The 23610-nt window shown below is 41.9% G+C and overlaps 1 protein-coding gene across 1 annotated transcript in view; it reads right to left on the bottom strand.

The window, feature by feature from the left end:
* KCNK13 (potassium two pore domain channel subfamily K member 13) overlaps window positions 1-14330 on the bottom strand; it is a 48088-nt gene extending 33758 nt beyond the window's left edge. Inside the window, exon 1 of the mRNA XM_075193211.1 lies at window positions 12221-14330. Coding sequence (XP_075049312.1) covers window positions 12221-12557 — 337 coding nt within the window. The 5' untranslated portion in view covers window positions 12558-14330. The remainder of the gene's footprint in view (window positions 1-12220) is intronic.
* Window positions 14331-23610: the final 9280 nt, after the last annotated feature.

Below are 23610 nucleotides of genomic sequence, written 5' to 3'. Positions count from 1 at the left end.
CCTTAGCCCAGAGGCCTCCATTCCCTTAATCCGGCTCTGCCCATGTTCAGCAGATGAGGACAGTTAGACTCATCTAAGCGCAGAATATTAACTGCACAGTTTATTCATATCTTACAATTCTGTAAATGACTATAGTGCAACCAAAATGAGAAGAAAAAAATCATTTAAAAATGTAATTTATAAAAGATGTAAAATGGAGTTTACAGTGTAAGAAATGTTTTCTTAATTATAATTAACATTCCTGTTTATATCAGTTGATCCGGATTACATAATTGAGATCACAATCTCTGCAGGTTGCTCAGAAAACAAGCTTATTATCACATAATTTGTGCTGCATGCTCAACTAAAGGAGAACTTAATAAATAAGTTGGATGTAGGAGCGTATATTCAGAATGTTCTTATGCTCTGATTGGATACAAGTTAGCCTAACCCTGTGACTAATCTGATTGGATACAGTTTAGCCTAACCATGTAGCTGTTCGAATGTTCTGATTGGATACAGATTAATCTAACCCCTTTTATTTACTTGATTGGCTAGAGCAGAAAATAACTTATGCAACAGCTTCTCTTACAACATTTCATACAGATAAAGAGACGTATAAAGCTAGTATAAAGCTAGTATAAAGCTGACTGCAAGCAGTGTCGTTGAGCAGTTAAGGCAATTGCCAAACAGATAGATCACTGTCAAATTTGGCCACACACACACCGTGGCCCATTACCGAGAACACAGCCACAGAGGACACACATGTAACAATCAGGGTTGGCAAAACTATTAGTTGAACCTCAATGATTTGCTTTGGCAGTCAATGGTTAGTGGGCACCTAAAACACTGAGTGACATATGTCAATCATCTAGTATATTTTATGTTTTATTTTATCTAAGGTCGAACAACAATTGTAAAACAATTACAATACAAAAAACGGAATCAAACATAAACTGAAGAAAATAGTGGAGAGCATTAAAAAAAAAAAAAAAACACACTGAAAAAGAAAATTAAGATCAATTATGGAAATGTCAACCAATATTTTCATAGTTTACATGGGAGAAAAGTTAGGGAGAGGAGGGGCGGAAAGGGTGGTTTGTAGGCCAAGGGGTAAAAAATAAAGAGCCTGGAAATTGCTGAAAGAAGGGGTCAAAGGCAAGTTTGTCCAGTGTTTCCAATGCCCCCAGGGCATCTACATAAAGAGCGCTGGCTGGTGACTCAGAGAAACATTAGGCAGCTTCTTACCTGTGAAAGAACAATTAAAACTAGTGGAATTTAATAGTTTTTGTCAATAGTTGGTAATTGGTAGAAACCGAAACAAGAATCAATTATCAGGTCATACATAAGTCACCATAAACTAACACACTTTGGATCACTGATACATTTGCAGATAATTATTGACATTTATTTATGTAGCGCCAACATACTCTGTTGCGCTTTACGATTGGGGACAAACACAGTAGTAAAACAAGACTGGGTTACAAAGCGGTATGAGGGCGCTGCTCGCCAGCTTACAGTCTGTAGAATAAAGAATGTTTCAGATTCCTCTGCTTCTGCTGTCCGGTGTGAATAGACATTATATAGCCCAGGGTGCTGTGATCCTTATCCATGTATGATATTCATGTTGTACATTCTACTGCATGAAACACATCTGAATTGAACAAAGCAATACTCCTGTGTGAATAGACTGGAAGATGCATCTATCTATCTATACAAGTGGAAGTAATTACACTTAATCTCAGCTTTTACTGATTGAGAGGCGATGATATTTTCTCTCAGAGTTACCAGTATTGTGCTCTGGTTACTGTGCAAAGAAACATCAGTCAGGAGTGGACTTGGGGGAAGAGGGGGGGGGGGGCAGAACTTAGACAGCTCCAACAACTAGAGGAATGGTTTCATGCTGAGGAATACCCCCTCTGCCCCCGACATCCTATGTCACATGGGGCGCACACCACATGACAGGCGCCCTCCCCACTGTGCAGGAAATGAGAGGCAGACGGCAGAGTCTGTCTCTCCAACACTGCGCTGGTGGCTGAAGGTAAGTGTGAGAGGGGGAGGGGCGGCTGTTGCTGTAATACAGGTGGACGCTGGGCTATTTATTTAATGGTGTGGGTGGCTGCTAATCATAGCGGTTAGGATATATTAATTTATTAGTAGGGACAAGTTATTTGAATGCGGGGGCTATTTAATTTAATGGTGGGGTCATGGTAATGCCTATTTATTTATGGTGGGGTGACTTTATTTAATGCAGTTTTTGGGTATTAATTGAATCCTGTGGCTCTGACCATAGACCAGCGATGGGCAACCCGATATCACTAAGATCCGTGCATGTGGCCTTCCAACCTTTAAGAGGGATGTAAATTACCCTTGATTTCAGTAACAAAAGAAAAGCCCCACACCCGCATCACTCATCCCAAAATGCCCCCACATGCCCACAGACCCCCACATGTACTCCAAAACTCCCCCACTCACTGAGGTTCCCATGACCACCCACTCCTAATCTAGTAACTTAACTGACACTCATTAAACAATTAATTTAAATTCATTTTATTAATACCAGTTTAAGAATTTGTTACCTTCAGCCTGGAGTCCACAGAAGAAGGCGGGAGACCATTCAGTGCAGAGTACACTATACTCCCTCCTCCGATTGGCTGTGCTGTGTGACCTCACTGCAGAATTGGTCACATTAAACAGAAGCCGGCTGCTCCCGTTCAGTCTAACAGAGAATAAGTGAAACTGGGGGCATAGAGGTGGGGGCCGCTTGCCTGGCCGCCTGTCGGTCATCAGTGCCACAGACAGATTTTATGTAATAAGAAAACATTTGTTGCTTGTGAGTCACAGCATATAAGCCAGTCTGCAAATGTGAGTCACATTCCTTTACTTGATACATTTCCAATTTAATCAAAAAATTTTCTTTCATCTCCAAATATCCACAAGGTTGTTGTGTGGGAAGGACATGTAGTTTAGCCTTTAAGTGATAAAATAAAGCATGCATGAAAAAGCTTAAACCAGTTTAAAGCATAATTGATGGAAGTCTGATCAAACATTATAAGTTACTATAACAAACACACACACACACACACACATATATATTTTGTTGATTATTTTTTTTTTGAGGCAAAGGGAGTTGTTTGCCACATGCTTCTGAGAGAGGAGTTAGGTATTTAGCTGGAAGTCTGCAGAGAAAGGCTGCAGTGTTACACATGTGTACAGTAGTTCACCTAAGTTAAAGAGATATAGGTGGAAGACATATGTGTTACACAATAATAGTAAAGAGCCTGATTTAAAGTGCATATTTTGAAGTGCTTTAAAGGCATCTCTTTCCACAGCTAGCAGCAGGCTGCGTCTACAATCAAACAGAGCACCTGCAAAGAACTCCCTTTTAAAGGCAAGGTGTGAGTTTCATCTGTCCTTCAAGTTAGGGCTGTGGGAGGAGTGTAAACTTTTTAAACCTGTCCCTTTCTTTCATGCAAGGTGACCGATGCCGGACAGGGGCCGGTGTCTAGGGAGCTGGTTCCTGTTACTTTAGCGTTAGGGTTACAAGAAAAGTGTGAGCAGATTGAGCTCCCTCTGAACAGGCGGGAGGGAAGGGGTTAAGCCCGTATAGTAACATGTATGGAATAGTTCTAATTAATGCCACAGGTGGCCGTGCCACGTTTATGCAGCGGTTCCAGCAGAGTTTTTGGAATGGGGTTGTTAAGATCTCCAAGCTTTGTGAGCCTGACAGTTAAACCCACTCATCCTGAAGAAATAATCAGCATCGCATTACCCTGAAAGTGCTTCTCACAGCTCGTAGTGATTTCTCTTTCTCTTTAATTTAGAACATTTTCATTTGCAACTGTTTATTCAGATTTCCCGATGACAGAAACATTAACCCAGTCAGCGCCAGGGAGGCAGGCGGTTCTCTGCACGGTAATACATTGCTTGGTAAACAGTATAGCGGCAATCTATCCGCATTCTCCTCCTGGGCTTCCTCAGCCATGTAACCCTTTCTTGCCAGGGATCTGTGCCAAAGCTGCAAATAAGGATGCCGCACCATTTCTTACATTTTCATATCAGGTTGGTTCTCCAGAAACAACTTATTTCGGTAACAGTTCTGCTGCCCATCGGTGTATACGCACTTCAGTATTTGTCTGCCATCGTTCCATCGTTTATAGTCATTTTTAGGTTTCAAATGAAACGATTCGATGTGCCGTGGAACGCTAAAACGTGATTGTGGGAGCCAGGGGCAAACGCAGGATTTGTAGAGGGGGGTTTCCACACCACGCCGCCAGTGGGCGTGACCAGCATGCATGGGGGTGTGGCTATAATTTTAGACAGTGCTTGGCTGCTCTCCAACTCTTCCTATCCCCATAACATACATGGACAATGCTGCGTGCACTACTGTTAGGTGCACGCAGCTCTCCCTTTTTAAGCAGAGCCGTGCGAAGCAGGGGGCAGGGTCCAGGCACCTCAGGCTTAGATGGGGGGGGGTTCCAGGCACTAGGAAAGCCCCCCTCGGTTTGCCTATGGGAGCGCACACACTAATGGAATATAAGACCAATGGTCATTTGTCGTGTGATTGACCGAATAATCAGGTGAAAACCTGTAGTGTGTACCCCGGCTTTCTTCAGCCAAGTTAATTGATTGAATGGAATAAGACTCCAGGTGAGACCTGGGTACCGTACAAGACTCTTCTGGAGGCACAAGTAGGTACATTATTAACGGTGTCCTTAGGTGTAAGCCAGAATACAATAAGCTGTTTTATCTCAGGCTGAGACATTCCCAGAAACAAGACGTAAATGTGGGACAGACGCACAGCGACGGCACAAATCTATCACTGGCCGATCATTTCCTACAGGGATTGAAGAGCTGATATTACAGCAGAAGACAAAGAGGCTGCGACATTTCTGTGTATTCTCTGTAAGTGCCGCTATTATGTCCTTGTGCTCTTATGATGTCAGCAGATAAACACTTGTTTCCGGGGATGAACGAGGAGTAGAGACCGTAGTGAATGTTACTTTGCAGTTCATTCACATAGTCATAAATAGAGGTTTCCATCAAAGAAGCTTCTAATGTACCTCACTGATTCCATGTCAATACCACAGGGTAAGCCTTACATGACATGTAAATATAGAGTAATGTCCAGTAATCCATGAAGGGAGATATGTTCTTCACTGCGGACACTTTGGAGGTTTCCAGAGCCTTGTTTCATGTGTTCCCGGTACAAACTCTGCCTCCCAGATTCTGCCTTTAGTAGATTTGATTATAGATTTTACAAAAAGGTATCTTATTGCCACCCGATAAAGGAATACTGGGGGAAATGTTAGTGCCCCCCCTCTGTCCTATGCGCCACTAGGAAAATGTATTAACTAAATGAAAATCAGAACGGGTGCAAAGTATTTATTTTACTGGTGAATTGATTTAGTGCTAAAAAGTGTAAAAATAAAACTTTGCAAATTTTTCTGAAAACGCGAATCACTATATTTAGAAATAGCGACTAACCATCATCATTACCATTTATTTATATTCTGCAACGCTGTAGAGAGAATTCATTCACATCAGTCCCTGCCCCATTGGAGCTTACATAGCACACACACACACAGACAGACTAGGGTCCATTTGATAGCAGCCAATTAACCTACCAGTATATTTTTGGAGTGTGGGAGGAAACTGGAGCACCCGGAGGAAACCCACGCAAACACGGGGAGAACATACAAACTCCACACAGATAACACCATGGTCGGGAATTGAACTCATGACCCCAGCGCTGTGAGGCAGAAGTGCTAACCACTGAGCCACCGTGCTGCCCAATCGACAATTTAAATATATGCACTAAAATAGGCTTGGCCAACCTGTGGCTCACCAGGTGTTCTGAAACTACAAGTCCCAGCATGCCCTGCCAGCTATTAGCTGGCTATCTACTGGCAAAGCATGCTGGGGCTTGTAGTTTTACAACACCTGGTGGAGAGATTGGCCAGGCCTGCACTAAAAACTGGTGCAACATAAAAACGGTGGTGTTGTCCATAGCAACCTATACGATTCTATCATTTTTCTACAGCAGTTGAGCAAACGAAAGCCTTTATCTGGCTGTTAGTAACACCACCTTTTTCACAATGTGCTCCAGTAAATCAGCTGATATATAGGATATAATTACAGGATGTTACAACATCACAATGAATTTTCAGGTAGTGTAAAATGCAGGAAAGAAATGTTGGAATTTTCCCTCCTCAGAGTTACAACCACAACACGACTATTACGCACAGATGCCGGCTGCAGCCGATGTATAGAGTATGAGCTCTTGGGAACGGCTGCACATTCCTATGGTATTTGAATTACATTGAACAGAAGGGTCCCAGCCGCCCTGGATACCAAAGAACTTGTCTTTAATGGTCAACTCCTTATCCTGGTTACATTTGTCATATATATAATATTTTAGTATGATCTACTAAGGAGCTGTTTCCTTTCATTTTAATATGTGGTTAATAAACAAAAGAGAGACTAGGTTTTTAGAGGGGCTCCCCAGACCAACAGGCTTTTTTGTTTCGTACTAGGATTAAAACGTAAACTTTACTGATGTAGATTATAACAGATCTCCAATATGAGTGTTCAAAAAGTTTAAAATAACAGCAAAATAAAATGAAGATAGTGCTGGAAATCGAGACGAAAAGTCCATCAACATTAGCTGCGTAACAGATAATATCACATGTATCAGATCTCCGCGATATAATGTATGGGGTCAGCACATTGTACAAAGACGCTAGAGATGTATAGTTCTTTTATGGGATACAAATTTGTGCACTTTAGCTCATTCTATAGTTAGTTGTTTCTTATTTCTTTTCCATTAGTGTCTTTTATACTGTGGAATCGTTTCCATTAGGCACATAAAATTACTGTCAGTTCAATTCACACTCATTGTTGCAGGCTCAATTGTAGTAAATAGTGATGTTTGCCCAGAGTAGCAGATAATTCTGTTACATTGTATCTGTATAGAGCTTTGTCACAATGATCTGTGGTTTGGACCCTCTGTAATCAGATGCCCCTATAATGTGATAAAGTAGATTCAACTGAGAGATCTATTATTGCCTTATTATAATGTAATGAATATCTGAACTTGCTTATATGCCCAATTAATTTATCATATACACTGTCACAGCACTGGATACATATATATATATATACACACACACACACACACACACACACATTTTTGTATATATGTACTTGGCATCTTTACCTGTTTTAGCAACACATTACACATTACAATTATTCAACAAGGTGGTTTCTCCTCTTCTGTCTTATCGCAGTAATTCCGCTAATGGCGCAGAGTGATACCAGAGAATATAAATGTTACTGAGCTCAACTGTTTGTTTTTTTTTTAACATGGGCCAAAATGTTGAACAAGAAATATCTTTATAAAATGATTCTCTACAATCGGTTACTATGACGACATATAGTTATATGCATGTTCAGGGTAAACAATGGATGAAGTGTTTTCAGGCTTATTGGCCAGTTTTCCAACTCAGAATTCCATATTGATACAACAGACTAAATAAGAAACACAGACAATATTCTGTGTTTTCCTCTAGAAAGATGTTTTGCTGTATTTTAGCTGAATATAAACTTAAAAATATATCTGGATAAGAAGAGGAGGATAAACTGTGCTCATTTGCCTTTCCTTAAATGTTAAAAAAATTTTGCTTACTTAGAAGCAAATTCAAAGTTGCCAACTGGATGTTGCCATATCTCTGTGAATGCTTATTCCACATCCCAAGTTACCGACTTTAATCAATAAATAAACTGCCTCAGAATATTGCTATAGCAATGATGCAGCTGCTGCTCCCTTATTTTGATTTGCTGGCAAGATTGGGAGACGCGGGGTAACAATCACCCCTCCGCATCGTCCCAAACACTTATCCCAGCAGTGCATGGAAATACAATCATCTTAAATCTTCAATCTGCCATCAGCATTAATGTTCAGGAGCGATGTCACCTCATCTCCCAAATCACAGTGGAAGAGGGGGAGGGAGCATACAACACGGGAGAGAGCAAATAAATGGAGTAATTGAAAAGGAGAAAAAAAGAACACCCAGGAGGAGAAAACAGTGGGGGCAGCACAAACAGGGGTATGTGGGGAGATATGGCAGTGTGCGCACAGATTTATTATATATCATTGGGGACGGGCAACATTTTCAAAACTGTTCCTCTGAATATTTGTCTCACTCTGCAGTTGGCATAACGACAGATCCGCTATGAGTCTAGTAGGCCCACACGGAGGTCCGCCGTCCGCACCTGAACCACACACTCATCCTCTACTCACCCGAACTCTGCAGCATGTGACCTGCGCCCATTGTATCATCTGTGACAGATCTACAAACAACACTCATTAACATCACCAAAATATCACATTTCTGGTCTCACACTGACTTCCTGCATTTGTTGTTCCAATCGGTTATTAAACTCCAATTATAAAATCATCTCAGGATTCATATAATCTGATGCAGAGAGAGGGACTGCCTCCCACAAGCAGGGGACATAGTTTGACTAATCAATGTGGGAAATCAGGACCACACATGCTGGGAGCTGGCAGAGTCAGTCTATCCCACCTGCTGCTCACCGCACACTGCCAGAAATACCGGCTAAAACACACAAACAATTCAGACACAGAGCAAGGAGCTAACAGGAGGTTTCTGTGTATTTAAATCTAAAGTCAGCTTTATTGTCTAAATAATACATCCAATTGTGATTGAGACATTGTCTATAAAATCAGCAGCAGTATCTTAGTAATTACAGTATAATAGCAGCCTGAAGGCAGATTATATACAATGTTTCACTACTATCCATCAAATTACAAGGTTTAAGCGTGAAACGCGCTAACACTGCACTATGCAGTGTGGGGGCGAGGGCAATAGATTTGGGTATTGCAGAGTGGGGCAGTATAGGATGCAGTGTTAGGGTGACAGTTTAAGTATATTGTAAGGCGTTAATATAATATAAAGTGTCAGTACAGTGCGAGGTGTATAATGTGTGGGGTGTCTGTATTTTGTGGGGTGTTGATATAATGTGTGTGGGGTATCTGTATTGAGTGGGGTGTGGATGTGTGTGGGGTGTGGATATAATGTGTGTGGGGTATCTGTATTGAGTGGGGTGTGGATGTGTGTGGGGTGTGGATATAATGTGTGTGGGGTGTGGATATAATGTGTGTGGGGTGTCTGTGTATTGAGTGGTAATGGTCCCAAACTTTAAAGCTTGTGGACAGAAGTAGAACTTCTTACCCTGCATGTTATGTCAGTCAATGTTCCACCAAGTCCCACATACATCCTCCTCTCCCTTCTGATGACTGATGTGCCCCAACATCATGCCAAATTAATTAGAAATGTTTACAGAGCAGCCTCCTGCCAAGTTCCCTTCTACAATCTCCCCTCTCTGCCAATCTCTCCATGTCTGTCCTTACTCACACCCCCACCCTTGATACATTTAGGTATCGGCACAATATCATCTATTAGTTACCTTGTCAGACTTGTTTTAGATCTGCGAAGGCCATGTAGAATTTATTACAATGTGTACCCTGCCTTCTGGAATGATGTTACCTATATACAGTACATTTCTCACTTCAATCAACCGTCTTTCAAAGAAAGCAATACCTTACTTGACAGATTTCACAGATATTGTGCTGCTACTAACAGCATTCACAGACACTGTATATATGTAACCGTTCCTGGATCTGATCTGAATATAGATATTTGTGCTACAGTTGTGAGTGTTTGGCAAGTTTTATACTTAGCAATAAGAGGGCGCTGCTTTTACTGGTATAAAATAGAATGATGATTATGTCCAAATAACTATCCCATATCCTGATACCTAAAAACAAAATATTCACAATGCCTATTGATAGGTTATTAAACAATATTCTCCATTTAGTGGCATTATGTAATGAGGGTTTTATTTAGGGTAAGGACAACAAAGCATTGGACTGAGGAGGGAACATTTGGCAGGGTGGCAAACGACTAAGGAACATCCCCTCTAAGAGGATGGTAAATATGATTATTGAACAAAACTAGCAAAGAATTCAACTAAGGGCAACATTGTGTCTCCACTGTCCCCAATACATCTGTGACCACAGATGTGTTTCCTTCCCAACACTGGTCTGAGATGCTACCCATCACTGGCCACTCTGGTGTGTGGGAACACAATTCACAGAAAACGACAAAGTTGCAGGGATTTTAGTTTTGTTCTCCTACTGCATTATGTCTAACATGAAGAAAGGACCTCCGGCACACAACACAGACATATGACAAACAGCTCTTTGTGTCTAAGTTGAAGTATGACTCAACTCCGATAGGAAGAGACTGAACGTGTGGACATTACATCGAGTTCCGATGCAAATTATTAAGACCATAACTTCTGAAATTCCAATTTAAACAATAACTTCAGCAGCTACAAATTTTTAATACATCTAACAAAGTATTTCGGGAAACAATATAATTCTATGATGAACTTATTCATGTCAAAGGGAGCGATGGTCAGATCTTGTGGACCTTTATAGGAATATTTGCTACACAATTCATTCTTTATCTCCTGGGAGCCTAAGATTCATGAAGAGAACGATCAGAAGAGAAAACTGGACATTTATTAATAACTGTATTCTCATAGTGTCATCGTGAACCCAGTAATTTACTACAAGTTTCACAGTCACAGGTGGAAGAACAAAGCAGAACTGAGAATTTCTTCCCATAGACCTCGTCGAGAACATTTTGTTTTACATGACTGGAAGCAGATGTTCTACTCTACACATTACTCAGCACGGACTTGTCAAGTGTCACTCACAGTCAGATGCCTCCGAGACCAGCTCAGTCTTAGCCATTAAGCACAATAAACTCATGCAATGAAGGAAGCAGAATTCTCTTCTGAAATGAGGCTTTGGGTGAGCATGAAGTAAAAGATAAAATGAAGCAGCTTTAAAGTGAGATTTCTCCTTTATTGTAAATGCTTCATTGGGTAAGAAGACTAATTTCTGTATCTAGATTGTGATAAAAGCCTGATCTTGATCACACATTTCTAAAAGACGGACAGAGACTGACTAGAACACCACAAATATCATGGGATGCACCCTGCAAAAAGCTACTCTCCACTCTTTAGAGACACCCCCGCAAGTGCGCCTACCTGTGCAGAGAGGGGGAAAAATCAAGGCTCACTTGCAAAGGTGTAAACCTCACATCAAACTTCAACTTTAGAACCTCTCGTTTTATTAAATCATCAGCAATTTATATAGAGCCACTAATTCCGCAGCGCTGTACAGAGAACTCACATCAGTCCCTGCCCCATTGGAGCTTACTCTAAATTCCCTAACACACACACACACACACACAGACCGAAAAAGACCAAGGTCAATGTAATAGCAGCCAATTAACCTACCAGTATGTTTTTGGAGTGTGGGAGGAAACCGGAGCACCCAGAGGAAACCCACACAAACATGGGGAGAACATACAAACTCCACACAGAGAAGGCCATGGTAGGGATTCAAGTTCATGACCCCAGTACTGTGAGGCAGAAGTCCTAACCATTAAGCCCCCATGCTGCCCACATTAAATTAAACTTTAATTGTTCAGAGTAGATGTGCAACATTAAAAGTGTAGGAGAAGAGCTGAAGACCACGAACTCTGGTACAAAACATTGGCCTTGATCTCCTAGCAAAGAAGATCCTTAAAAATGTTCTCTCCCCACCACTTTCTCTCATTCCAGTAATCATTCTCTGCCAACTAAAATGAGGTTTTGCACTGTTCTGTATAACTGGCTGCACTGGACCCACCTCCTCCCCTCCACCTGTATAAGCCTCTGCTTCTCCGCAAATGCTGAATATGCAGTAATATGCAGTGTGATCTAGGTACACAGCGGGAACAAACCTGATTTGGTGCTATGCCAAGGCTATTTTGGGCTTCATAAATGTTAAACACCCAACAGTTGCACAAAGGGACTTAGATATCAGGTATCCAAGAACTGTTTAAACACTTCTAGTCTTAATTCACCCCAAGCATTAAATTTCAGATATTAATTCATTGGTTGTTTCCCGTGATATTGTAACTAACAGCCAATCAGAGACCAGAAAGTCAGAAATGGAATCTGATAATTTGACACCTGTTTTCAAGGCCCAAACTTTTACCTCTATGGTAATCATATGTATACATGTTTCAAATCTCCTTTGAGGTATGTCTCATGGTCAGATAGCAAGAATGGGCATGTCAAGAAAATGATTACTTACCAATTGTTGAGACTACAGTTCCAACAAAGTAGAACGCCCCAGTAAAATCCCACCTGGGTCTAATGGTATCCACCCTAATTCCAGCCACATTGGCTTCCTCATAGTCCCGGAGGAAGTTGCGTAGGTCACTTTTGCTGAGGTTGTATTTCTGGGTGAAGTTGTCAAACTTATTTTGCCACCTTTCCTTGGCTTCTCTCTCTTTGGGATGCTCAATGGCTGAGAATACAGCGGCCCCACACAGCAAGTAAAGGATGATCAGTATTGCCAGCAATAGGAACCGACCGTTGTCTTCGTTCAGGTGACCAAAACCACAGCAACAGCCACCTCGACAAGCCATTCTCTGCCCCTGGGCAGCAATGACCAGGATGCCGATCTCAAGGGGTTTCAGCTCGTTACATTGCCAGTATGTTCATTTAGGCGCCACTGGACCAAGAATCAACTTTTGCTTCAGATACAGACCAATGTGCATGGTGGATCTAGGAAACATTCTTAACCTTGCACTTAGCTAGAAGGTTTACCTGAAGACGTGTCTTGATTTGCTGGACATTCTAAAATGATCTATAAAGTTTATAAAATGGCAGCCCATTGTTAGTCAACCAGCTGTGCCCATCTGTGCCAGGCATGGCAAAAAAAGGAGATGCCTGGATGGAAATAATTCCATGGACTTGTGTTTGGTGGAATCAAGAGCAGAAGCAGAACATTAGCCCAGCTCCATGTTCATGATGAGTCTATAACCATATCTCATCATATAAATTATGAATAGTTGTCTGGTTAAATCTCAGGTACCCCCAGTAGATATTAACGATGATTGTGCCCTGGTGACCATCAGCTGGGACAGTTTTCTAGCTAACCTTCTCATTTCTTGATGGTTAATGATCGCCTTTTGCATAGACTGTGACTTTATACAGAACATTGAGCTGTTTTATTGAGATGGCATTTCTCACTTATATATTTTCAAGCTCCTTAACACCCTTTGTGCGTTGTTGTACATCCAGTGTAATCCAATGTACTCCCGGTGTGATCCAGGGCAATCTTTTACATATATAGCGCCTGAGCAGTGTAAGACTCTGGACTGACCATGTTTCACGCTGTCTGTGGAATATTAATCACAGATCTACAGAACAAATGATGATACATATGGACGTGTAACTTTCAGAGAGCACATTGTACTTATCTGTGTCGGCTCAGAAGCTCCATGCAGGTCCATTGTGTGAGCCTCTTATTACTGAGCTCAGGACATCATTGTGTCTGGCCACGAGGCGAGTTTAGGTGTGGAGGTGCCCAGTGCCGGGTTAGTAATTGGCTGTAAGTAACATGCCCTCTCCATGCTGACAAATGGCTAATAATGCCATAAATACGCAATTCATATAATCTGATGCGCAAAATGCAACTTTGACTCTACAAACTTCCTGGAGGTGCCAATTATTCCATCCTGAGATTTGCAGTTGGACTTTCACCTCGGGGCTGGGTGCAATATTCCACAGAGTGTTTTTTTTTTTTTTACCTGGAACCACTTGCTAGAAACAAAGGCAATTTCAAGAAGGGGGTAATTATCCTACTCCAGCTCTGATCCTTGCGGGGTGCAGCTGCAATGCCGGCTCCTGGGCAATGATCGCTCCTCTGTGGAGATGCAGCTTCAGCCTGTACAATGCCCGAGTCCCGATCTCTGCTCTCTCCCCCGGGCTCCCCTTTCCGCTGCCTACCAGATGCTCCTCTCTCTATAAAGTCCTTCTGGATTCTGAGCGTAATTCCAGGGCACGTGCAGCGCCTCCTGCGGCTGATGGTGGATGTGCAGCCTGGCAGCGTTCTCTGATACTTGTGTTCCCAGCACTGTGCACCGACCACACTGTGACATGACACAAACTGCAGACCTGCCCGTCTTATATAGACCCAGATACCGGGATTACACAGTTCTTCAACTTCAGTCTGTCTGGCGGAGTTCAGAGTAGACCGTGAAACGCAGAGTAAGAACATAAAATCTCAGATTGATTGGAGTGATCCGAGGGCTGTAAGGGGTTAAATGTCACATTTTACTTTGTGTTTGGAAGTCGCTGCTGTTAATGGGTTTTATTTATAGCCCCAGAGACTTCAAAAGGACCGAGCTGGTTTGATGTGTTCTGTTCCTACAGCCAGAAAGACCAAGAAGTGTGAGACGGAGCTGGGAGCTGTCCGAGGTGCTGAAACCAATCATCTCTCTGTCCGAGGTGCTGAACCACCCAGCAGCCCCCACCGTCCAGAGTGCTGAACCACCCAGCAGCCCCCACCGTCCAGGGTGCTGCTGAACCCCAGCAGCCCCCACCGTCCAGGGTGCTGCTGAACCCCAGCAGCCCCCACCGTCCAGGGTGCTGAACCACCCAGCAGCCCCCACCGTCCCGGGTGCTGAACCACCCAGCAGCCCCCACCGTCCGGGGTGCTGAACCCCAGCAGCCCCCACTGTCCGGGGTGCTGAATCCCAGCAGCCCCCCACTGTACGGGGTGCTGAACCCCAGCATTGCTTTGAATACCCAGTGTGGGTCTGTATCCAATTAATGTATTAATCCAAATCTATCCCAATGCTGAATCCCAGCACCGTGCCTGTCCCGGTTGCTAATCCCAGCACCGTGCCTGTCCTTATATTGAATACCACAATAAAATGACATTTTAATTTCAATGGAAATTGGAAGGCCTTTATTAACATGATGCAGAGATACAAGCATGATGTAAGCCATAGCAACCAATCTGCCACAAGGTTTTATTGGTCCTGGACAAGTTAGACTAATGGAAACAAAAGTCTGGTTGCTAAGGGATATGACACGTGTGCAACATATTAGTAAACCAGCTGCACTGAGTGCAGATTCATCACTTCCTGAAGCTGCAAATCACTAAACTTTGCAATTAGATCTGAGAAGTAATCTCAGTATGAAAGACCTGTGAATCTCCAGTTACTGCTAAAAGCCTTTAGGATACTGAGTTGCTAAGGTGGCCGCACTAGTATTAGCAGCTTTTTAAAAGAGCCTTGAGGCTATATTTGGAGGCTATCTATAATGCATGGCGCATACCTCTCACTAATGCATAAAGCACAATATAAATGTATTAAATCCAAGGAAAATAATTCAATTGTAAAGTGCAGCCAGTCTATATGTGTTTAAAACAACTGTAAACTTGACACACGTAAATTATACAGCAGATCACGGAGTGACATTGATTTGTATGTGTGCAAATGTGATTACACGTATTATAAGCCACCACTAAAAACTAAATCCTTTAACACAAGTATGGATACAACAAACGCAACCAGAACTTGTACAAGACTAAAAATTACAAATGTCTCATTAGTGAGTTATATTTTATTGTGCCACTAATTTTTACATCAGATATTAAAGCAGATTTAGCTAAGCATCGATTCCAGTTGTTGTGAAACTACAAGTCCCAGCATGTTCTGTTCGCCTCATACCTATTTATGTCATTATGTGGATTTCATTTCTCTTGTGTCCTCAGCCAATAGCATTGCTCGCAGGTCTGCTTAGGTAAAAGAAGCCTATTGCACACACCGCACCCCTCTGCCTGTGGAAAATACACCGGAAGCTACTAAGGTTTAAGGCCATGCTTGGACCAGTAGTTCTACAGCAGTTAGAGTGCTACAAGTTATCCGTCTCTGCTCAGGGCAATGATCCATTATCTCTGTTGTCATGGATTCACATCATTACAACATCTACTGATGTCTACTAGGGTCTCCTACTGTGCTGTCCTTTATCAGCAGAGGTAGTAGGTGAACATATGAAGAGATGAAGTACTTGGGGTGAATGTAAAAGGATTTTTGGTTTCAGAATTGGGTTTATATCTTGCAGTACATTGAGTGCTCATACAATGTTTGACTGCAATAACTTTTCTTGGAATTAAAGAAACAAGATCCATTTCATGATTTCAAAATCGCAAGGACAACAGTAGGAGCTTTACTCTAAGCCTGCCTCAATTTTCAGGATTCACAACACTTTATAAATGACTGAACTTGTAGTATTAACCCACCCCCCTCCCTCCATTACAGGCAGCTGAAACCCCTCCGCCATCATTAAAATAGTTTTTTATTCGAATCTCGTACTTGGCAATATCCAGAGAATGCAGTCATTTAAGCTGCAGTGACATCACTGGCCCTGCCCCTAGATGCAAATCCACACAGTGAATTTTTTGCAAAGTAAGTCTGTCAGTCACCCTCTGTCTGATAACATGGCAACCTGCTGCAGAAGTATACAACAGCCTGGCTGACATTTTTAGTTAAGTATAAACAATCTTCTTAATTAGTGTATAGTATTCAGCTAGTAGTGCCCATTCTGTCATGTATATTAATGTAAAATAGTCAATTTACTCACTTGTTAATGACATAGTGCAATGTAATCCTTCATCTCATAGCAACCAATCACATATCAGCTTTCAGAAATCAGAGCAATGAAAGAGGATCTCTTATTGGTTGCTAATGGTCACAGCATATCATTGATCTCTGGAGTGTTTATAAATTAATTCCTTTATGTACAGTATATAGATTCCACATAGATCTCTAATAAGACCCAGTTATCCATGAAAATCTATTTTTTTATAAATCAATGCATTCAATATTTTTATGCCCCAGACTTGTGATCCAAGTATACAAAAATATTAGCATAGTTATTTTATAAAGGGGTGTCTTGGTTTTGGGTTTTCAAAGTCTGTTCTCATTCTGCAGATTGTTAAAGAGGAGAGGCTGGCTGCATCCTGTGGTAAGTGATTTACCTCCTCTATTTGCAGAGCGGAGAAGGAAAGAAGCCTTTATATAACTTCATAACTATTCAGGCGTATTTCATTCAGGAAAGCTGAGAAGTGGAGGTGACATGTTCTGCCTGGATAAGTGCTATGTACAGAAATGGCCCCGAGCAGGAGGGGAGAATGGATCTCACAGTTCTGATCTCATTGTCTGTTCATTGGCTTATTAGTGGGTGAATGTGTAATGTGGCTGCAGTTAGAGCCACCAGACCCGAATACCGTGGCTGGAATCCCATTAAGTGAAAGGAAATTGACATTTGATAATAGGTGCAGAGTTTTCAAAACAAAACAAATCCTCAATACATAAAAATAATCTTTGTTTTTAAATAAATTAAGAAATAAAGACGTCACCCGCCGAACCCACATTCTCTATACTGCTCACACATCCCATGTGATAAAGACAATGGAGGTTGGGATTAGCAACTTCCAATTTACTGAGTGATATTTTAAATGAGGCGATTGGCAAATGATCACATGGAAATAACCTTATCCCCACATCAACTCTATATCTAAATAATCTGTTACATACACCTAAAGAACATTTCCAGAATACGCACATATCTGACACAAGACACCGCAAAAACATTAATTCATGCACTCATCATCTCCCGCATCGACTATTGCAATACCCTCCTTACTGGTCTTCCCAAAGTCAGACTTGAACCCCTACAATCTATTTTGCACGCAGCGGCTAGACTGATATTCCTTACAAACAGTTATTCCTCTGCTGAGCCACTCTGTCAGTCTCTACATTGGCTGCCTGTAGTTCAACAAATCCAATATAAAATTCTTCTACTAACATACAAGGCCATCAACAAAATTGCACCGACATACATTTCCTCACTTGTCTCGAAATATCTCCCTACTCAACACCTCCGTTCTGCACAAGATCTACGTCTCTCCTCCGCTCTCATCACATTCTCCCATTCTCGGTTACAGGATTTTTTCCGGGCTGCACCTACTTTGTGGAATTCCCTCCCTCGCACAGTAAGACTTTCCTCTAGTCTTCAAACCTTCAAGCATTCACTGAAAACCCACCTCTTCAGACAAGGTTATGATATTCCTCAACCATCATCTTAATTTCCCTAGATTACCCTATTACCATCCTCTACACTGCTAACGCAAGACAACAACCTTCTGACCAACATTGCAACACACATAGCCCACTCAGTACTTTTACCTTTGCAGTCTGGCTGGTCCATTGTGCAATATGATGTAGCACATGCCCTTGTGTTTCTAACTCCCATTGTCCTATAGATTGTAAGCTTTCGAGCAGGGTTCTCTTACCTCTCTGTCTGTATGTATTACCCAGTATTGTCTTATTAATGTTTGTTCCCAATTGTAAAGCGCTACGGAATTTGCTGGCGCTATATAAATAAATGTTGATGATAGTAGACAAGTGACATAAATAGAAATAATATATCAAGTTGATAGTTGTAAAAAAAATACTCTTGGATGTGAGGATCATCTAACACAAGAACTTGCTTTGTTGCAAATGGAAACTTGGGTATGAGAAACATTGTATCCCTAATGTAACATAGAAAGGATATTAGAAGTCACCTCCTGGTTCTGTCACCTGTATATGCTATTATGTAGCCATGGAACTTCACAGCGGCTGCTAACATCATTATATTTTACAGAAGGTAGCGTAGTATTCCCATTATCATTGATAAGGTCTGATCTAATTGGAAATATAAACTGTCATCATTGCAGAAAAACACTTTGCATGACAGGATCTGGCCAAACATACTGTATTTAAATTGGAGAATGTTTTTACCATGTGACATTGTCTCTTTTATACTCACAGCAATAAATTACTTTAGTTTGGAGTGAGTATACTCTGTGTGACAGTGCTCTAGTTACCTGTAGTGATACAGAGGGGAAGAAGACACAGTTACATTGTATCACAGCTGTTCTCTCTATCTGAACATGCGATATCCATCATCAAGTTTTGATACAGAAAAGAAACAGATGGTTCTGCTGATAAAACAATGTCAGACAATTAGAAATCTTGTATGCGCATCAAAAGGGCTTCCATGTAAATCTAATTGGGAATTAGATCTGGCAGAGAAAGCAGAACATCTCCCAACCCACTGTAGTAACGTGGGAGACTCTCTTCTCTTTGCATCACACGTTCCCGGAGGCAGGAATCCTGTAATCGTGTTATCTGCTTTATCTTACAGACTCATTGTTACAGATTACCTAAAATAAAGTGTTAGAAATTGGGGCGGCTGAAAGAAATTTGTCCTATTGCAGAAATTGCACAGTTATTTTCTCATGGTGTGATCTTTAATACTGAGATAAAATTCACTGGCGGGAGCCAGACTTTGTGAGGTCTCTGTAAAATGTAACACGAGTAACTCATGCTGAATAGAGGGAGCTGCTGTTAGTCTTCATATATTGCAACAGTATCTTTATTAGCCTTAATAGCAAAAATGTATCAAGAATGAAATGTGTTAGAAGGTCAGCAGGAGGCCAATCTAGCTTCCTGCCTGCAGCGACAACTGCTCTGAGGTTCCTTCACGCCTCCAGTTGACCGGCTAACGTTTTTATTCTTGATACTTTATTGCTAATGACACTAAGAAAGATACTGTTTCACTAGATGAAGATTAGCAGAGGCTTCCTATGAACAGTGTGAGCATAGTCACTTCCTCTGTACATTTACTTACCTTTGGGCGTCCTGCAGCACAAACTAAAGGATCAGTAAGCAGGTGGAGCTGAGGATTATATTTCTATTACAGAGACACATGAAGATATATATATATATATAAAATTTCCAGAGGTCTGGTGCTTCCCTACGTTCAAAAGTTGTGTCAGGTCTCTGCAAATATTCCAGAGGCTGTGACTGATGTACTCTTCCGAACAGCCAGACAGGTCAAATGATGCCTCTGGTGTATTAGAGGGGAAATGCAGCTGACATAAACTTTAGGTGTAGGGGATATAAAGGGTTTGGAAAAGGGATGGTCAATTGACAAAAAAAAAATATAATTTAACAAGAGCCCTGGACAAGTTGTAGCTCTCCAGGTGTTGTGAAACTACAAGCCCCAGCATGCTTTGCCAACTGATAGCTGGCAGGGTATGCTGGAACTTGTAGTTTCACAACACCAGGCTGTGGACTTAGATAAACATTCAATGTCCTGGATTTCTAGCTATATCGCGCTGTGATGTTATGTTGAGCAACCTCACTGTCAGAAACATTCTGCAAACATAAAACCAGAATCTTCACATTTACTTTTCTGCACAAACACAAATAAAGAGAGAATATTTTTGAGGTCAGTGCCCCTTAAATTAGGTTCCAAAAACAAATCGAGTAGCAAAGTAAAATACAGATATGTATAATAGCAAATTAGAATCTACTCACATTGTTGTGGCACTGATTAATCCAGGAGGAACTACATAGACGTCTGTGGTGTAATTGCTTCAAACTTCATGCTGAGCTGTTAGGCAGCATCTATCATTGTATCCAAACACCGGCACCTGTGTGTGCTCAATTCTGGGCTTAACGAGGTGGGATATCCTAATCAGGGCTAATAAGCACCTGTCAATCAAGTATGGCAGGAGAGAGAGGGCCGTTGTCTTGGGAAGTGTGTTTGTGAATGTGCAAATTCATACTGACATTTGGCAAAACAAGGCAGAAAAGAAAACACATAGAAGCAATTTTACTTATATTATTACATTATATTATTTGAGTTGCAATGGAGGTTTTTAAGCGGTACAAATGCAATTGTTATGTGCATGCAGAGAAAATGGTGCCTGTTTTTGAATGTTAAAAACAATTACTGGCCAGATTTATTTTATGCGGTTCAGCCCCCTCCCAACTCAAATTTGTCTGCACCTATTATAAGCGTGCCTCTCCCCTGTCAGTGTTTTGGTTGTGCCAAGGTGCAAAGTTACACCATCTTTCTGGATTTACTTCTATCTCTAATTTAGGCCTTATATGTACTGTGCTGGTGTCGGATACTATTCACAATTACAGTCCTAATATCTCTCACTAGGGGCAATTCACATTTTCCTAATACCCCCTGGGTTCATTCTCATCTGTCCCTACCCTGGAGTGTACATATTGCCACCTAAGGCAGATATAAGTGGCTGGTAAAGGTGTAATTCACTGATATCAGTGTCTATGGTGTAAACCAGGGGTAGGCAACCTGCGGCTCTCCAGGTGTTGTGAAACTACAAGTCCCAGTATGCTTTGCCAATAGATAACCAGCAGATAGGTGGCAAGGTATGCTGGGATTTGTAATTTCACAACACCTGGAGAGCCGCAGGTTGCCTACCCCTGGTGTAAACATTACAAGGAATCATTCCAGCAGCTGCCGTTAGTGTTTGACTTACTGATCACAGCTTCTTTATAGGGATGCTAAAGCTTAAATAATGTAACAAAATCAAGCTGTCTGTATGAACTATGCTTCATATATGAGGTGAGTTTGATACAACAATCATTCCCCATCGGGTTTAGAGGAACATTACATAGCTGCTCGGTGCTGTTGGGAGACCCTGCTACTTGTACCTACTCTCAGACTGTGGCTTCCCAGTTACCAACCTCCTCACCTAATGAAACTGCCTCTGTCACCTGCAACCCCATCCTCATGTACATAATCACATTAAAAAGATTAGACACTGCCTCCCATAATATAATTCCACTAATTTCCTGACATAATCTGTGCTTCTGTGACAATTCTGATGAACGGATTGGCTGAAAAACTGGGGGCTAAGCGTGAGATGACATTAATCCTTTCCCCTATGATTCATAGCCCTTACATTTCGGAAATACATTCTCCTGATAGTCTACTTCCTGCTTCTCTGTATAGTTGAATATTGTGATTGCATTCTGGAGGACACAGGGAGCCAGTGTAGGGATTTACAAAGTGGTGCAGCAGATGTGGAGCGGTGAGAGAGGAAGATCAGTCTTGCAGCAGCATTTAGGATGGATTGAAGTGTGGATATATGGCTACTGGGAGTGCCAGATAGCAGGAGGTTGCAGTAGTCAAGACGGGAGATGATGAGAAAATGGATAAGGAGTTTTGGTAGCATGTTGAGTAAGAAAAGGGCTTATTGTGGCAAAGTTTGTAAGGTGGATGCGCCAGGACTGTGAGAGAGTCTGGATGTGAGGAAAAACGCAGGGGGCGGAGTCAGGTGTGACACTTAGGTAGCTGGTTTGGGAAACTGAGGAAATTGTGGTGTTATTAACAGTGAGGGAGATTTGAGGGCAGGTGGTGACTCTGGACAGGAGGGAAGATAATAAGCTCTGTTTTGGACATGTTGCGTATTAGGTAGCGTTGGGACATCCATGTGGAGATAGCAGAAAGACAGTTGGCTACACGAGATATTACAGGAGGGGAGAGGTCAGGGGAAGATATATAGATTTGGGTGTCATCAACGTAGCGGTGGTCTTGAAGGCCGAAAGAGCAAATTAGTGCCCCAAGAGAAGAGGTGTACAATGAAAAAAGTAAAAGGGAACAGACCCTTGTGGGACCCCAACAGTTAGTGGAAGTGGAGGAGAGGGAGCGGAGAAGTTGGGAGGTAATAGGGTCAATGGGACAAGTTGTAGGGTGAGATGAGATGAGTGCAGAGACTTTGTCTTCAGTTACTGGAGAGAATGAATTAAGGGTGGATTGGGGAGTGTAGGTGAAGGTGAGTAGAGTGTGGGGAGTGTGTGGAATTTGGCATGAGGAAATATCTTGTCGAATGGTGGGCAGAGAAATGAGTTGAAGTTAGGAAAGAGGTGACGTGGGTTATAAGACTGGGTGGATATTAGGAGATTTCAAGAATGTTTGTTTGGTAAGGACAGTGCTGTAAGATGAAAGGATGAATTTATAGTGGAGGAAACTGGGATAGGAATGAGATTTCCTCCAGTGCTGGAGCTCTTGTGCAGGTAGTTGGTCTGTTTGGGGTGCCTTGGTTGGGGGTTGGATCATCAGAGACTGTATGTGGTAGCTGGAGCTACATTGTCTAGTAGGCAGGTCAAAGGATAGGAAATAAGTGAGCCAGGCCACACAGCGGCCACGGAATTGGGAAACTGCACCTAGGGGGGGGGGGGGGGGCAATAAATGACAGCAACATGAAGGTGGAGAGGATAAAATAGACAGATAGTGTGGAGTTCAAATGAAGAGAATGAGAGTTAGGGTTCAGAAACAGAGAAAGAGGAGCTTTATGGAAATGTGCCCACAGACCATATATTTCAATGACTCTAACACACAGCTTCACTGTGAGACCACAATCACTTATTTGTCCATCTGATGAAAACGAGAGGATGAAAATTGTTTTACTTTATCTACATCCTGTGACTGAGCTTCTGTACGATGAGCCAGGTGAAACGCGCAGGGTGACACAAAACGTCATTCATTACCATTATGACAGATGGCTTTTATTTACTGTAATAAACGATTTGGCTTATCACTGGTTTACATCCTTCTGTCTTTATCGCTACTCCAACATTGATTTAATTGGATTTATTGAATGCCAAAGCAGAGAGCCTAACTACAGAAATACAGGATGTTATCAGAGGCACGGATAAATAGAGTCACAGATACGATCTGTAAATATGGTGAAACATAACGCTGTACAGCAGACGCAGGTAGCAAACTGCAAAATGTATCTGGATTTCCTATCACAAA

The sequence above is a fragment of the Mixophyes fleayi genome, chromosome 12, assembly GCF_038048845.1.
Source record: "Mixophyes fleayi isolate aMixFle1 chromosome 12, aMixFle1.hap1, whole genome shotgun sequence".
In the NCBI taxonomy this organism is placed as follows: Eukaryota; Metazoa; Chordata; class Amphibia; order Anura; family Limnodynastidae; genus Mixophyes; species Mixophyes fleayi.
The sequence above is the reverse complement of the archived record's forward strand: the minus strand, read 5'-3'. Positions and strand labels throughout refer to the sequence as shown.